At 38.9% G+C, this 18,748-nt stretch overlaps 1 protein-coding gene across 1 annotated transcript; it reads right to left on the reverse strand.

Annotated features, from left to right (window-relative positions):
• Window positions 1–580: 580 nt before the first annotated feature.
• On the reverse strand, window positions 581–13,888 carry LOC136200606 (gamma-interferon-responsive lysosomal thiol protein). Its single transcript, XM_065990999.1, has 5 exons — window positions 13,586–13,888; window positions 13,428–13,493; window positions 11,904–12,044; window positions 6,395–6,487; window positions 581–995 (listed from the first exon to the last, which is right to left on the reverse strand). The coding sequence occupies exons 1-5, from the start codon at window positions 13,847–13,849 to the stop codon at window positions 783–785; spliced, it is 777 nt and encodes a 258-aa protein (XP_065847071.1). The 5' UTR covers window positions 13,850–13,888; the 3' UTR covers window positions 581–782.
• Between the last annotated feature and the right edge of the window lie 4,860 nt (window positions 13,889–18,748).

Genomic DNA, 18,748 nt, shown 5'->3' on the forward strand with positions numbered 1-18,748 from the left:
AATTGAAGTTTTAAACAAATACATAGGGCAATAAATGTATTAAGCCTTTTTAAAACTAACTTTAGAGGGATGTAAACGGACAGGGCGGGGAATGGATTTCCTATCCCGTTCTCCGACTAATCGAGGATTCTCCATCCTCATCCCCGCGAGTTAGACGGGGATAGATTTGTCCCCATCCCAGTCCCCGCAGGGATCCCTATTCCCCGTTTACAAATGTTCCAAAACTTTATCCCCATTCCTCGTTCTCCACGGGGAATCACCATTTAATACCAAGCATCAATAATCATTCTCAAATTTTCCAAACCACAAAAAACTAAAAATTAAAAACAACCAATCACCTAATTAAAATGTACTTAAATCATCCCAAAAAAATCATTTATCACTGAGAATAATCAAAGATCTCCATCGGGGATTAACAGAGTGGGGACGGGAATCCCCACGGGACGGGGATACCTTTGCCCATCCCCGTCCCATGGGAATTGTTATCAGGGATTCTCCGTCCCTGTCGGGGCGGGTCACCAACGGGGATGGAGAATCCCCACCCCATTTACATCCCTACTTCAGTGCCCATTTACGCAAATTAACCCAAATATTGTGCAGATCAAATACCACCAAGCAATTTATTAGACAATCATAAGACAATCATAGCAGATGCAAGCAACCTAACCTACTAAATTCACATTGAAATATAAATGCAAATAGTGAATCTAGTAAGGAAAAACATACATAATTACATATTAGTATACATAGAAAATTCAGTAGTTGATGGATAGAGAAACAACCTATGTTGAAGCAACTTCATTCCCCTGACGCATCAACGATGATATGCCTGAAATGATTCGTTCTGTTAAAGCTGAAACCTTTTTCTCCTTGTATGAAACCGGACTCGATTTACCCCTTCGGATGTTGTAAGGATATAATTCTCTGCAAGCCTTTGGTGCAGTAAGAGTGCCCTTGTAGGCCTTGCAGATGTAACTTACAAAGTTTTCATAGTCCTAGAATCAAAAAACATATAACTATTAGATTTCAACCATCAACCTTTCTATGTAACTCAATATAACAACTTGTGAAAAATCACTAATTCTTTTAGGACTTGTTTGGATTGAGTGTAATTAAAATAAGGTAAGGTAAGTGAGGTTTAATAATGTAATTGTGTTTGGTTTGAGGATAAAGTAAGATAAGGTTATATATAAAATTACTCTTATATCCTTACTCTTAATTATAACCTCTACAAAGAGAGCAGTAGCTTTATAAGGAGCTGTATTGATATTTGTAGTTACAATATGATAATTTTTTGAATAATTATTGAAAGTGTGTGGACTGAAAATGAGAATTTGTAAAGAACGTGGACTTCAATTTGATATTGTATTATATAGGCAATATAAAATAAAACACAAAAATGAAGGACTGTTTTGGAAAAAAAAAAAAATTACTTAACCTTGGCTCACCCCAATTTGGGGTGTAACAAAAACAATGTAAAACTTACCCTCACTTACCTTTCTTTTCAATTACACTTCAAATCAAACAAGGTAACCCTCCTACAATTATCCTACCTTACTTTAAATAACCACCATCCAAACAATCTCTTAGGGTTTAATCCATCTTTAGCCCCTACAATTGTCCAACAACAACAACAACAACAACAAAGCCTTAGTCCCGAAATGATTCGGGGTCGGCTAACATGAACCATCATATAAAACCGTGAAAATCAAGTCGTGTCAGCGACACAGATTCGCTCCCTCCACTCCGTCCTATCCACTACCATATTTTCCTCAATTCCCAATAAACTCATATCACTCTCGATCACCCTCCTCCAAGTTTGCTTAGGTCTTCCCCTACCCCTCACCACTACATCCCTTTGCCACTCTTCGGTTCTCCTAACCGGCGCATCAAGCGCTCTACGTCTCACATGGCCAAACCACCTTAGTCGGTTTTCTCTCATTTTATTCTCAATAGATGTGACCCCTACTTTTGTCCTAATTATTTCATTACGCACCCGGTCCTTTCTCGTGTGACCACACATCCATCTCAACATACGCATCTCCGCCACCGACATCTTATGGATGTGGCAGTGTTTCACTGCCCAACACTCCGTACCATATAACAATGCTGGTCTAATTGCCGTCCGGTAGAATTTTCCCTTCAATCTATTAGGCATGCCGGGATCACAAAGGAAACCCGTAGCACTCTTCCACTTCGACCAACCAGCTTTAATCCTATGGGCAACATCTCCATCTACTTCTCCATCCGTTTGGATAATAGATCCTAAATACCGGAAGCAATCCGAGGCCTGAACAACTCTCCCATCTAGGGTGATTGTCCCTGCCTCCCTACTCCTACGGCCGCTAAACTTACACTCCAAATATTCTGTCTTACTTCGACTCAACTTAAAGCCTCTAGATTCTAGAGTTTGCCTCCATAGTTCCAACTTCATCTCCACTCCTTCTTTCGTCTCATCAACCAACACAATATCATCTGCAAACAGCATGCACCATGGTATACCATCTTGAAGTGAATTTGTTAGTTCATCCATAACGATGGCAAAAAGAAATGGGCTTAGTGCGGAACCTTGATGCACTCCAATCGTAATAGGAAACTCTTCAGTCTTCCCAACACTAGTACGTACACTCGTGCATACTCCCTCATACATGTCCTTTATGATGTCAATATATTTCCGCGAAATGCCTTTCCTTATCAAGGCCCACCAAAGTACTTCCCTTGGTACCTTATCATATGCTTTCTCCAAGTCAATGAAAACCATATGCAAGTCTTTCTTCTTATTTCGATAGTGCTCCATTAATTGTCTCATTAGATGGATGGCTTCCATAGTTGATCTTCCCGGCATAAAGCCAAACTGGTTTTCCGAGATCTTCACCGTCCTCCTTAGCCTTTGTTCAATCACTCGCTCCCAAAGTTTCATAGTGTGACTCATTAATTTGATTCCCCGATAGTTGGCACAATCTTGGACATCGCCTTTGTTCTTATACAAAGGGATTAAGGTACTTTTCCTCCATTCTGATGGCATCTTATTGTTTCTCCAAATTTTGTTGAAGAACGTCGTCAACCATTCGATTCCTCTTTCTCCCAAACATCTCCAAATCTCAATAGGGATGCCATCAGGTCCTACTGCTTTCTTCAACTTCATCTTACTTAATGCCATTTTGACTTCACCCTTTTGAATTCTCCGCAGGCATTCATGATTTATCATATCGTGATGGATACTTATATCTCCAACATCTTGTTGGCGATCTCCATTAAATAAGTCATCAAAATAGGACCTCCATCGTCCCTTGATATCCTTATCTCCAACTAGGACTTTCTGGTCCACATCCTTCACACATTTAACTTTTCCGAGATCTCGCGTCTTCCTATCTCTCATCCGAGCAATTCTATATATGTCTCTTTCCCCTTCTTTCGTATCCAATCTTGTATACAGATCCCGATTCACCTTTGCTCTAGCATCTCGTATGACCTTCTTTACTTCCCTTTTAGCCTCTTTGTATTTTTCGTAGTTCTCGTCACTCCTACATTTCCCCAATAGTTTATAGGATTCTCTCTTACTCTTTACTGCTTGTCGTACTTCTTCTGTCCACCAAGATGTGTCCTTACCCGGTGGCATGCTACCTTTAGATTCCCCTAGAACTTCCTTCGCTACTTCCCTTATACTATGCTCCATCTTATTCCATATCGAATCTATATCTGAATCCATATTGCAAGTCCAAATATCTTTTTTGGTCATCTCATCCACAAATTTTTGTTGATTCTCCCCTTGCAATTTCCACCACTTAATCTTAGTCTCTACTTGAGGTGTTTGTTTTCTTATACATTTCCTACTTCGAAAATCTAGCACCACTACTCTATATTGGGTTGTCGTACTCTCACCAGGGATCACCTTACAATCAATATAACTCTTTCTCCAAGCACTCCTTACTAAGAAGAAGTCAATTTGGCTCGCATTACCGCCACTCCGATAAGTCACTAAGTGGGATGTTCTCTTCATAAACCATGTGTTCATGATACTCAAGTCATAGGCTGATGCGAATTCCAAAATATCATTTCCTGCTTCATTCTTATCTCCAAAACCATACCCTCCATGAACACTCTCAAACCCATCTCGCCTAGAACCCACGTGTCCATTGAGATCACCCCCTAGTACCATTTTTTCATCCCTAGGAACCTGTTGCACCACTTCCTCTAAGTCATCCCAAAAAGCTTGTCTTATAGACACATCTAATCCTATTTGTGGCGCATATGCACTAATGACATTCACAACCTCATCCCCTATCACTAGCTTAACACTCATAATTCTATCGCTCTTCCTAGACACCGCTACTACCTCATCAATATACTCCCTATCAATAAGAATACCTACTCCATTTCTACCCTTATCCTTTCCTGAGTACCAAAGCTTATAACCTCAAGGAGCTATCTCTCTAGCCTTGGCTCCAACCCACTTGGTTTCTTGTAGGCATAATATATTTATTCTCCTCCTCTTCATAACATCTACAATTTCAGCTAATCTTCCTGTCAAAGAACCTATGTTCCATGTCCCAAAGCGTAACCTACTACCCTTACCCCTACCCCTACCATTACCGTGGACTAGCTTATTTACCCGCAACCCTTGCATATTTGACACCACCCCCGGGTCCTGGGGTGGCGCGCCGCTTCGGGGCGACGACCTAGCAACCCTTGCACATTTATCACTACACCCGGGTCTAGGAAGTGCAGCGCGTCGCTGAGTAGGGAACGCCCCAACGGTATTTATATTATGGTTCATGTCATAAGATGTGGCTAAGTTTTACGCTGGCCGCCACAAACCTACCGCAACCCTCCTCCTTTGTCCGGGCTTGGGACCGGCTGTAAAGGCCACCAAGTGACCCTCACAGGCGGAGTTCCCCTACAATTGTCCAAAAGAAAAAAAACCCCAACTATACCCTGTACTTTGAAAAAGTTCTATTTACTCTGAACTTGCTTAAAGTAACTCATTGACTCTCTGAAAGTTACCTAGCCTCCCGAACTTGCTTAAAGTATAGACATTTCAACTTTTCCAAAATCTCTTATTGCTCCGCCGCATGTATTTTCGAGAGTCAATAGGTCACTTTAAATAAGTTCAGAAGATAAACAAGACATTTTTAAAGTATAAGGGGTAGTTGACGTCTTTAGACAAGTACAGGAGGCTAGACATGTATTAGGCCTTCTTTTAGAGATATAAACGACATTGTTGCATAAAAAATTTGGATCATAAAAGGTAGCTCAATAGCCTATGTTGTTCGAAAACTTTTGAGTTTAAAGCGTTTCACGTCTCCGTATCTGTTTCCGAAACAAAAACTCTTGGAAACTTGTACGAAACGTTGCGGATCATGTTTTCAAAAAATTGGAAACTTGCTTCCTATAATGTAATGTATTTTCAGAAATGGATCAATACTAACTACATGTTCAGTAAATTCCTAACATTTTCTACACTATTTACAACTATGTCAAGTCATAATTTTAGATTATATCAAACTAGTAAAATCAATACTTTTAATATATTTTAAGAATTAGAATTTATAAATTAGAAGTCTAGAATATATTTTCTAGGGTTTATGATTTATGAATTAGAGTCTAGTATTATTAAATTATGGTGTAAAATCATAATATATAGAAAATAATGACATATTAATAATTAAGTTTGGTGATAAGACTTAATTGTAATTTTGTACTTAATTATGATATTCATGTATTTGACCCTTCTTTTTAATTTATATATACAAAACAAAGGCTTAAAGCACTATTTGCCTTTTGACTATCCAAAATATTAGTTTTTCCCCTAACCTATTATTTGGTAACATTTCCAAATAGCTATCCAAAATGCTTGTTGGTGGGGGCAAAAACAAGCATTTTGGATACGCCAAGGGGCAAATAGTGCTTTAATCCTAAAACAAATTATATATATGTTATTGTAATTTTATAAATTTATAGAGATATCTATATATTTTTATTATTTGTACATTTTCCCCACATTTATGTTTCCTTTTTACAAATATCGCTTCCTAGACCCCGTATAACATAATCAACAAAAGTTACACATATATCACAGATTCACATCTAACTCCCTAAAGGGCGGCCCGGTGCATTACGCGTCCCCTCTTAAGCGAGGGTCCGGGGAGGGGTCCCACCACAAGGGTGTACTGGGGGCAAGCCTTCCCCTGCCAATATTTTGGCAAAATGCCGCTCCTAAGACTCGAACCCATAACCTCTCAGTCACACGACAACAACTCCCTATAATGGATAAATTGTTTAACAATATCAGTCTTTATGTTTTAAAAAAAAAGAAAAAAGATAAATTTGAAATCCAAAGTTTAAGCTTTTATTACTCATAGGTCCTTTTTATTGTACCGTGAGAGGAACAAACCTCATAAAGTGGTTCTCCATCCACCACTACCCATGGGACATATTGATGAGGCGGCTGCAGATCATTTGTTTCACCTGCGTACTGTAATTCAAGCTGCATATAAACATACACTCTATCAGCCATTCAATGAAAGAGATTTTTCTTTTTCTTACAACTGGTGAGGAAACTTGGAAAAGCGCAAAGAAAAAGCAGTTTAACTACAAGTCTACACTCGGTAGAAACAAGAAAGCATGGTTAACATAAGACGTAAAGGGGGTCCTGAAGCCAAGGTGCAAGGCGTGCGCCTGTTGAACAGAAGGTGTAGAAAATTGAAAAAAAAAATACATATACAAAATCTAAACATCAATTTTTTATACTAATTTCACTAATACTCTGTTACTAGTTAAAACATAAGTCATGATGAACCAAAAAACACAATTATAACCACATAAACAACACAAAACCACATAAAAACATAATATCAAACGTCAAAATTCCAAGTTATGTTCATAGAGACATATTCTTAACCTAACTGATCCTAATAAGCTATTAAGCAACGTCTCTAGCTCTTTGCTGGTCGTGTTTCTTGTGTGGCAGCAATTAAGAATGAGTGCATTCGGTTAACTTCTTACACCCTTATGTCTCTTCATATTCTTGTTTAGTTTACACTTTTATCTAGATTAGAATTTAGATCAACCGTTAAATTGAAGTTTACTCGGTGGTTGAGATTAATCAACAATTTTATTTGAAAGAAAACAGTAAAAAAAAACCCTAATAAAAAAACTAATGTTACCGAGGCGTGCCTGAGAGGAGACTCTGAAGCCCAGACGAGGTGCACAAGGCGCGTGCCTGTTAAACTGAGCCTCACCTAGGGGTATTAAGGCTCAGTCCCCCGAGCCTTGCGCAAGGCGTGCTTATAACAACTATGCTGGAAAGTAATTATAAAGAAATGAAGATCATAATAACAGTTGAGCCAAAAGCAAGTAGTTCAGCTTTATTTGGTTTGCCATTCACAGGGCTAGGACAATGATATGATACATTGGTGACTAAGGACATAAATGCAAAAACTTTAACACAAAACGTTCTGAAATTCCCTGATTTGAAATAAATCTAATCATCAAAACAAAATGAAACTAGCCATTGAATTGCACGTTCACGCTTTTCTATGGGTTTGTTCTAGAGGGCTAAAGATTATCAACAGTTCATTACAGTAACATTTATAGTATTAAATCACTTTTCCGGACCGGCATCCCTTCAAAACCTATTTCCATGAAGTTTCCAGACCTCATTTCCATTTTTTCATTCACGAGAAAAAATATTACGAAAACAGGAAACCCATTAATTACACCAAAGTGTTGACAAAATCTGGGAAAAAAATGAAAATCAAAGTCATAACCATTTTTCTTCTTCTTATCTTTGATTTCTCTGCCGAAAAAACCCATAGGGATGAAGAGAGAAAGAAATAGGTCTTCCACAGAACAACAAAAAAGGAGAAAAGGAAGAGAGAGAGGGTTTAATTAGATTTGGGTTAACTACGGTCAAAAGGGAGTGTTAAATAGAATAAAAATTAATTGATAGAGGTCTAAGCAGCATATTAATTAAAGGTCGAGAGCATTTAAGCTGATAGAAACCGAAAACAGAACACACAGCATATAAAAGGCGGCCCGGTGCATTACGCGTCCCCGCTTAAGCGAGGGTCCAGGGAGGGGTCCCACCACAAGGGTGTACCGGGGGCAAGCCTTCCCCTACCAATATTTTGTCAAGAGGCCGCTCCTAAGACTCGAACTCGTGACCTCTCAGTCACACGACAACAACGTTTACCATTGCGCCAAGGCTCGCCCTCCCATAATTGTATTGAGAAGCTGAACACTAAAATTGACAAATATAGGTAGATAAATGAGCTGGGAGAAGTCTAAACTCTCTCTCTCCCATAACTAACTCTCACTGCACTTCAAAACCCGTATCCTTAATTCCCCCATTACCCTTTATTTCTATTGGCAAATTTTCTATCATTATCCACTCCTTCAAAACAGTCTTGTACTCAAGTCTGTCGGTGAGGAACTCATAATTGGTAGAAAACTTAGCTGCCCATGATCTATCTTTTAGTTCTAATTTCTAAAGCTGTTCCTCGAGTGTATGCCCTTACACTGTCCTCCATCGATGTGGGCAAGGGGAGACAATCAATGAGACAGTACATTTGTTAAGTATTGATGACTGTAAAAGACCATGTAATAAACAGGAATACATGGGATACCATGTAGAGTAAGAGACTACATGAATATAAATTTTTTTGAAGGAGAATATACATATATACAAGAATGAGGATAGGAAGTGGACGAATATACTAATCTCTATGTTATAATTGCTCCTTCGATTGCTTCTTGGAATTCTTCTACGACAGCTAGCTATGTTCACATTTGTTCATACTATAATATTCCACCTCAAGTGGAAGCATAGGTAACAACAATGCTCAACTTGTTACAGATATAGGTAACTCGACAAAGCTTTAGCAAAAACGCAACTAGTTGAAATAACTGGAGATTATCACTGGAAATACAGAGACAGACCAAAAGAAGTGAGCGGAGGCTGAGATGTGGTGAGACAAAAACACAACTCCAGAAGAGTGGCTGCTCTCTTGGGAAAATCTGAAGGTGGTTGATCTCTAAGACAAACCCAAAACTGGTTGTTCTCTATGCAGACCCGTAAGTGATTGCTCGCCATGGAAAACCTGAACGTGACTGCTCTCTAAGGCAGACCCAAAAGAAAGGATAGGAAAAGAAACAAATTCAATCTGAGAAACTCAAACTCAGAGAACTAAAACATGAACCGAAACCCGGAAACTCAACTAGGCTCTTATACCATGTAAAAGACCACAATAAGCAGGAATACATGGATACCATATAAAGTAAGAGACTACATGAATATATATTAAATTGAAGGAGAACATAATATATACAAGACTGAGGATAGGAAGCGGACAAATATACTAATCCCTATAATTGCTCCTTTGATTGCTGCCTAGAATTCTTCTATGACAACTAGCTATGTTCACATTTGTTCATATAACAATAACCAACCCAAGAACACATAGCATCCTAAAATAAACCTTGTGCATAAACTATTGAAGTTGTATGACTGAAGAAAACTTAGGCTAAACTCCAAATTCCACCCACAGGTCTTGAATATTGTCCCATGTTCCAATACAAAAGACCTTGTTGGAAGGAAGGAAAAAGAGTAAAAATTCTCAATTGATTCTCAATCCCAATAAACTCCCCAAAACCCCAATTGATTCTCAATCTCAATAAATTCTCACTTTTAAACCCAATCAACAATTGAACCCGGTTCCCCAATTTGATTCCCAATTCCCATATTTGATTCCTCTAAATACGCAGTACCTCTTGAATTTGTGAGAATGCAAATTCGCCCTCCTCAGCTTAAAGCCTTCTCCACCATACATCTCGTCTTCGAAGAGAAGTCAGGCAGTATGCGATAGAGGAAGATGAAGACATCAACTGCAACTTGATCTATCACTGAAAGGATCCTTCCTGAAACGATCAACAAATTTAGCCCGGTTACTATCATCTGAGGCTCATCATGGACAATCTTCGACTTCGACTCTTAAGTGGAATAAGAGATTTGTCTCTGTGGTCGGAGATCCTTCAAAAACTCCTTTTGTTTGTTAGGCCAACTCAAAATCTTATCATCTAACTTCTGAATTTCTTCTTGACCCATAAATTCTTCATGCTTCTGCCTAGATTTTAATATTACCTTGCTGGTTTTTTCCCAGCTTAACATTGGGTTCAATAATTCTTCTCTCTGGAGTAGTCTTAATATATCTGTATTCTCAAGAGATAAATCAAGTGAGGAATCAGACTCACCTTTCATAGGCTGCTCGTCCAATCGTCTCCGAACATTAGCCTTCAAAGTCTCCACCTTAGCATCAATTTGTTCAATAGATTTCTGCAAATTTGTCATTGTCTGCAAGATAGCACCAAGAGTTTATTGCAGATCTTTTGGCCGTTCTTCATGGTTGTCAAGCTTTGACTGAATATAGAGATCAATTTCCATCTCGTCTCTCATTTCGGTATGCCACAGCAGCGCCAATGGATAGAAACGGAAAACAGACACAACAAATAGGGGAAAATTGTATTGATAAACTTGAACACTAAGATTGACAGAAATAGAAAGATAAACTGAGCTGAGAAAGTCTCAAGTCCCACAGGAAGATAAATTTCCCTCTACTCAAAGAACAGAATCAAACACTCAAAAAGTGCTTACTAACATGATTCTTCATAATCTCCTTTACTCTACACCTCTACATACTACCTAAAGCACTCTCTCTCCTATAATTCTCATTGGGCTTCAAATCACGTATCCTTAATTCCCTATTACCTTTGATTTCCATTAGCATATTCTCTGTCAGAAGTCAAATCTGAAATGTTGTACGATAGGAATTGTATATAAACTATAGTCAATGGAAAGAGTCTCATGAGATAGCGAGATAAAGTGCACTAAGACCAGCTATAAATTGATTTTTGAATATAAATAGCTTTTCAAATACAAATATTTAAATGTGAGTCAATTAACTTGGTTTCTATGAGAACAATGATAAGTCTAACATCAATACTATAAATTAAGACTCAATTCAACTATCTTATTGTTTTGGAAATGTTCTTTTGCAAATTCCATTTTTCTCACTACTTATTGTTCAGGCCTACCACAAAACATAGATAGGAAACGAGGCACACACACACACAAAAAAAAAAAAAAAAAAAAAAAAAAACAACAACAACAAAACCTTAACAATCTGCAAATAATATATTGCTCACGAGAATCATATCCAACTCTGATAAGATATTCAATGAATCCTCACTCTTCATTTCTCTTGTAATAGCTTTTAGTAAGAGCAGAATCTAGGACAAAAAAGACACAATTTAACAGACACTACTAGTCTTGCCTTCAGCATACCCCTTTTTGCAATATAAAAATTCAGATGAACTTTCTATTACAAAAGCAAATTCAAAGACACAAGAAAACCTAAAGAATGAAAGATAATATATGATTGATGTAATAATAAAAACAAATGTTCAGGCAAACAAAACACTGTACTAAAACTACAATATTTAGATCCACTGGCCAACTGCAATCATTTTGGCCAAAGGAATTTCCCTACTCAGTTCACAAGTCTATTGATATTTCTTTTCAGTTAGTGAAAATGAATTTGTCATTAGAATCCATCATAGAGCAATTTCCATACTTCATTGAAGATTTAAAATAGAATAAATGAAAAAAAGTCTTAACTGTTTTCTTTTGGCATGTATAAGAAAGAACCTTTGACAAATAAGCAAATTACTATCAACAGTGAATCTTAAAAGAAAAAACAGTTTACAGAATTACATAGCAACTCCATTAAATAAGGTTAGTTACCGATCAAATTGTCTAATAACCAACGCATGGTTGCAGAAGATTAACTTGCACAGCTTGAATTGGTCTATTATAAGATCACAAGACAGCCAAAATGAAAACTAACCTTTTTTCCCAGTCCGCTGCTGTAGCAATCTTCAATAGGATTTGGGTCCAGCCCTAATTTCTCGAAGCATGATTGCCATTCGGGATATTTGCGCTCGTATGCAAGTGTCTCAATGCAATTGATGAAAGGAAAATGCTCTTCCTGCATCAAATCGATAATATATGGGATAATGAGGTAAACTCTTAGCATCTTGGGAAATCTAGGAGACGAATGTAGACTTGACTCAGGAACAAGCAAACTAAAGAGGCAACAATTTTTAGAGGTTTTATATGTCTAAGAAAATTATTTCACATGTGCCCTTCCATTGCTATAGTAGTTTGAGCAAGTGGATAACATATTATACTGAATCAGATTGGTGGATATGCTCTTGTCATAAATGAAAGTTACAAAATCTACCAAAAACTGAGACATAATTACAATTTATATGCAGTTTTACTTACAAAATCCTTTAAAGCGTATGTAAAAGGTAGTAATTGTCAGGAAGAGACAAGTTTTCTCTAGTTGCACAGCTTTGCGGAATCAAGCTGAAGGATGTAAAATTGACCGCTTCTTTACTTCCCAAAAGAAAAACAACTCTTGGACAATTATTAAGCAAAGCTATTAGGGGAAACTCTTTAACACTTATGCAACACTAAAGAAGACAGAGTTACAGGGACAAAGCTGCAATTGGTCTCCCAACTAAATTACATAGCCAAAGTATTAAGCAATGATGAAGTTCACCATTCACAGTTTCTAAGGAAGCACACTGCTGATAATTCTCTTGCCAAGAAGGACCTTAACCTTAAGTGCCTGTAGTTTTTCAAAGAACATCTCTTATTTGGATATGCATGAATCCATGATTACATGCAATGGTAAGGGTAAACTATATCCATGGCCACTAAATTTTAAGTCACTCAATTTTACACTTTCTAACATTATTGCCACTAAACTTCAATTAACACCTCAAAATAACCATTCATGACCTCAAAATAGAAAATTCCAAGAATTTATGATATTCTAACCAACTTTAATTCTCAAAATTTTCGCTTTAAGGTCATCTAGGGATTGTTTGCTTAGGAGAGTGAAAATAAATGTTTAGAGATAGAAAGCTCCAAAATATGGCGGTTTTAGAAAATCATTTTCATTTTGAGGTAGTCAAACGTCATTTTGGGTCGTTAATTGAAGTTTAGCAACCATAACATTAAAAAGGTATAAAACTGACTGACTTTTATATTCTGTTTTTAATTTCAGTGGCCATAGGGTGAAAATAAATAAATTTCAAATGGTCATGGGTGTACAAAATGGTAACAACAGAAAGGGTCTTCTCTCTACACACACAAACAATAAAGTAAAACCAAATCACTGTGAATCTTATAATATCAAGTCCTTCATTTATTATGCTATTGACGAGTTCTAAGACATGAATATTCACACAATTTATGCCAAAATCAGACGCTATAGTAGAAAAGGGTGTTCAATTTCTACATTTATCGATTTTCAATTTTAACTTCCGCTTTTCATGATTAGAAAATTCAAAAGACTCACCAGTTTAGGCCAAGCATGAATCGCACAAGCTTCGACTGTATTCAACAAACATTCGAAAGGACCATGCTGCAACAATCAAAACATCAATCGACAACAAAATTAATTATGAATCAGAATTCCCCTTTAAACCCCAAAAGAAGAAAGCAAAAGCTGTAGACCTGGCAAACAATGGAGCCGTTGACTTTGAGTCTGGCATTGCCCCAAGGAGAGAGATGGAGATCGACGATGGAGAAAAGATCATCATCTTCATAAAGCTTCGCCAGATAATTCACAATGAAATTAGCGCTGTATGGACAAAGAGATTCATAGTACAATCCCAAGGATACTTTTCCTGAATCTGAAGCAGTAGCTGCTGAAGAAATAAAGCTGAATAATGAGAGTGAAACAAGAACGGAGACTGTTTTTGTTAGAACAGAAGCCATTTTTGCTTGAATTGTTATGCAATTTTTGGAGGGATCATATCTCTTATTTTCTTTTTTATTTTTATAAAAAAGTGCAATTTTTTTTACAAAAATATGTTACACGTGGTTGTAGACTACTTCGCCACCACTTAATCAATAAACAATAATAAAAAAAAAAAAAGACAAAATACAAATATTATAGGCATAATGCTCCTTTAACCCTTAAACTGAAACTTCAAAGTGAATTATCACCTTAAACTATCAATATCATCAATTAGGTCACTAAATTAGCGAAAATCATCAATTGAGTAATCAACTTATTATAAAATTGTGTGTTGGCTAATGAGTTTGCAAAAGAGAATTTGAAACTGTTCAACCGAATGATTTTCAATGATATCTCAATTGATCATTTTTGCTTAGGACGAGTACCCAATTAATGATTTTGCTTGGTTTAGGAATCCGATTGATGATTTTAATAATTTAAGGTATTAATTGATTTTAAAGGTTTAATTTGGGGAGCCAAATGAGTATTATGCAAATATTATAATATAAAGTAAATAATTGGGATAAGCTGAAAAAAAAAAACACCTCTAACATTGTCTAAAGTCTAAAACGGTTAATGTTGGTTGTAAAGAGCAAATTTACCAATAACATTGATAAATTTGATCAATTTAAGAAATATTCAGTAAATTATCTTCTCAATCATGAATCGTGTCATCTATACTTCACATTTACGTCATTTTATCACTTATTAGTTGATGACAAGTAGAGAAATTCTGATCAACTTCCGTCCCTGTGGAGGCGTCGTTGGGTTCGACGGGGGGAAGCTCCGATGCCAAAGTCAGTAAGGAAGAACAAGAGGGCAAACTGAATTGACAAAGGGTAAGGGAATGTGTACCTGGATAGCCTAAGACGTAGGCTATATATAGCTAGAAAGTTGTAACCTTCAGTAACTAGAAAGTCTCCATTAATGTTCCATTAATGGTGGTTACAAGTTATCCTTAAGCTGGCGGTTAGCTAATTGATAGCTCATTAATGGTCTTTATGGCCAGGTCGGCCCAGCCGTTATAATGGCGAATGAGTGTTCAAGGAGATTCGCCTCATAGGTTCGCCGGCGGGTCTCTTTTGATGGGACCTTGGAGATCCGGTGATCCGCCAGTTGGATCTCGTCAATATGTGGCGTTTCTTTAGGTGAATATCCCCCTTAATCCTCGGGATAATATCTCAATGTTATCAGAAGCCCCCCTTAAGTTCCCTTAAAGTCCTTTAGGGCTTTTGAGCTTCTACGCGCCGTCATGACTAACTGCATTAATGAGCACTCTGTTCGATGCCAATCGCAGAGTGACACGTGTAACAAGCGCCATGTCCAAGGAAAGAGAAGACGCCTTCTTCTTCCTTCTCTTTCTCTTTCTTCCCTATTTCGTTTCCGTTTACCTTTTCCCTGCTCGAAGCTTTTCCTGGGAGTTTCAGAGTTCCTTCAAAGCTTTCTTACATGTAAGTTCATCTTTTCTCATTCTATTTTTTCTGAATGTTTAGGAGTTCTTCGTCCTCTTCTAGATCAACCTCCGAGCTTTTTAATTTGACCCCTCCTCCCGAAATTGTGGTTAGTTTTAGTTGGACTACGCCGTCATCGGAAAATTCATCTTCCTCCGAGGACACAGCTTGTTCCGATTTAGCCGAGTTGCGTAACTCGGCGTGTAATCTCTATCAAACTCGTTCCACTAGGAGTCAAATTCTTTCTACTTCGGCCACCGGTGCCACGCCGGCCGTAGATTTTAGGCGTTTTTTGGGAACAATGGCCTCTTCCTCTTCCCAACCTAGGAAAAAGAATCCCCGAGCGGAGTCCACTTCGTCTCGCATGAGTGCCGCGGATCTGGCGGATCTAGCGATTCGCTTCCCATGGATCAATAACTATGAGACTCAATTAGCGGCGGCTCATCAACGTCCCTCATGTCCGCCAAGTGGCTTTTTAACTGTGTATTGTAGTCACGTGGAGAGAGGATTCCGACTTCCTCTTCCCAAGATGATGGCGGACATCCTTTCCTATTTTGATATCACCGCCAGCCAACTACACCCCAATGGCTGGTTGGATATTGCTTTAGATTGCTATCTAGCCTCGAACTTAGGGGTAGTATACACTGGGCGGATCTTTAGAGCTTTTCACAAACCGTCAAAGCGAAAGTCAGAGTCGTTTCTTACTTTTGCAAAATTTGGAGTGTATTCGCCATTCAGTGGCAAAATGTCCAATGTCCACTGTTGGGATGAGAAATTCTTCAACGTGAAGATAAACGAGGGCGAATCACTGGGTTTCCAACATTCTGGAATCCCAAGCCTCTGCATATGGCGGGTGATATGCGAATTTTGACGGCGAGTGATGAGGTAGTGGCGGACCTCATGAAGAGTGTCAAGGCGGATGCCTGGACATATGCGGATGCTTTAGCCTTCATGATGAGCGATATTCCCCTGATTCGCAAAGATGGGGACAAGTTCATTTACTCGAAGATTACACAGTTTGATCAAGGTAACTTTGTTTTCTTCTTGAACCTTGATTACTTTATTGTTTTCTTTGGCAGGGGTTTATCTAAGGCCAATCACGCTCTTGCAGAGAAGCGTAGGAAGTTGTTGGAGGACGAGGCCCGCAAGAAAGCTCAGGTGGCGAATCCTCAAAAGGACACGGGGAAACGTCTGGCGGATGCAATGGTCGATCCGCCTCTGAAAAGGAGGAAGCCTGCAGCTTCTGGTGGTCCCAAGTTTATGGCGGACGCCATGCGATCCGCCATGCCTATGGGGGAGATGGAACAAGTAGGTCGCCCTTATCTTTTGCCCGTTTATTATGTTTAGAATTTAAGTTTTGATCCTTACTTCTCCGTGCAGACGGTGAAGCCTGACCTAGGCAAATACTGGTCCGCTAAGTATGGGGCCGAGGGATCCTTAGAGAATGAGTCTGTTATCAATGACTTGGATGAGGCTCTGGGCCAGTTAGGCGAAGTGCAGAGGAATCAGAATCAGATTCCCGAATCAATTCATGCGTAAAGGGGGAAGACTGAGCTTCTTACGGTAGGTCCCCTTATTAGAAAGGAACTTTGTCAGAAAAAGCTATACCTTTGTTCTTTCATTCTTGACGAAAGGGTTTGCCTTTGACAGATGTACACTCGCATATGTGCTATGGAGGCGGAGCTCCTTCAAGGTGTGGCGGATAAGGCTACCATAGATAGGCTGGAGAAGGAAATAGCTGATGCCAGGGCGAATATAGCATCCGCCATGACTGCCATGGCCCTTAAGGATGCCGAGATAAAGAAGCTGAAGGAGAAGATCGAGGCTGATGCCAAGGAGCTCGAGAATGCTGTAGGAGAAGCTGAGTACATGGCTGGCGAGCAGGCTTTCTTTTACGGTGAACTGATCATGGCGTATGTCTCGTTGGCGCATCCTGAGATCGATTTCACAGATCCGCAGTTCGCCGTTCCAGAGCTAGAAGATGTTCTTAAATTTAACAAAATTCCTGACATCAAGGAATACCTCTGAGACTATGTTCGGAAATGGATGAAGGGACCCGTTGAAGAAAGCAAACCTGCCACCACCGTCCAGCTAGTGGATCTTGAAGAAGTGCCCCCGAAGTCTGGCGAGGAGCTGATAACCGATGGCACCGTTCTTCCTGGGGAAACACTTTCTGTGGAAAAGGAAGTCCCCTTGGCGAGCATATCCGAGGCTGTCGAGAAGGAAGCCTCTCAAACAGGTGCTTCTCAAGCGGGTGCTTCTGGCGAGAAGAGTTTTAAGGAGGATGCTCCTGTGATTACTTGATGTCTTTTTGTTTTGTAAAACTTGTTAAGTACAATTTGTTTAATCCTCATGGTAGTTATTTGTTTTACCTTTACATTTGCGTAAGTAAATATATAAGCGTCTAGGATTTATTTTGGAGTAGGTGGCCAACCATACTCCATTGTGCGAACCTTTGTGAAGGTTTGAAGCTGTTTTATTCCTTTAGCGGAAGTAAAGCTGCCTTCAGGGATCATCTTGCGACCTATCTTTGAGGTGAAGTGATTCGCCTAGAGGACTTTGTAGACCCTTCTTTGGAAAGGGAGTAAGAGAGTGTAAGACCTTGCGTCCAAGGATCGTTTTAACTCTATCTCGAATGGGGATCCTTTGGAGATGGATCTGCCCATGAGACTTGTCCTCTTATCTTTGAGGAGAAAAAGTAGCTATAAGATAGCAGTACTTTCTCAATGTGGAGAGCGTTGGATGCCCCCCTTCTTTTTAAGACTGGAATATTTATATTGCTGTAATAAAAATTTTAAAAAGAACATAGACAATAGAACAATTGATGTTTATTGATAGGAGAAATGCCTTATTACAGCAAGCAGGTCTTACATGTGAGCCTCGTTAAAACCTTTAATAAGAAAAACCACATGGGAAAAAAGCTTACTAAAGGAAAAAGAGTACTCAAGACCGTATGTACATCTTATTTTCTGACAAAGTATTTGCGGAGATTTTGGAGGTTCCACGTGCGTGGTAATGTATTCCCCTCCATGTCCTGAATCTTAAATGTGGCGAACCCAATCTTGTCCACTATTTGATATGGTCCCGTCCAGGTGAGCCCTAGCTTGCCCTTCCCTTCTCGAGACTGGATCTTGTCCGCCTTGCGGAGCACGAGGTCTCCCACATTCAGGTCTACAGGTTTGGCATTTTTGTCATGGTAAGCGGCGATCCGCTGCTTGTATGCCGCCACAAGTTCATTTACTCGAATATATTGTCTTTAACAAATTCCACCATTCGTTCGGCCGTGATGGAGGAGACAGCTTCGGCTTCTACCCACTTGGTGAAGTGATCTACTGCCACTACCACGTATTTCCTCTGTCTACGAGTTGGAGGAAACGGTCCAACGATGTCAATTCCCCATATAGCAAAGGGTCGCCCTTCAATGAT

Source organism: Euphorbia lathyris, chromosome 7, assembly GCF_963576675.1.
Source record: "Euphorbia lathyris chromosome 7, ddEupLath1.1, whole genome shotgun sequence".
Classification (NCBI taxonomy): domain Eukaryota; kingdom Viridiplantae; phylum Streptophyta; class Magnoliopsida; order Malpighiales; family Euphorbiaceae; genus Euphorbia; species Euphorbia lathyris.

Coding starts and splice junctions, on each gene's coding strand:
- LOC136200606 (XM_065990999.1), bottom strand. CDS start 13,849: ATGGCTTCTGTTCTAACAAAAACAGTCTCCGTTCTTGTTTCACTCTCA. Junction 6,488..11,903: donor GCAGCGGACTGGGAAAAAAG/GTTAGTTTTCAT, acceptor GTTTATATGCAG/CTTGAATTACAGTACGCAGG. Junction 996..6,394: donor ATGGAGAACCACTTTATGAG/GTTTGTTCCTCT, acceptor TTTTGATTCTAG/GACTATGAAAACTTTGTAAG.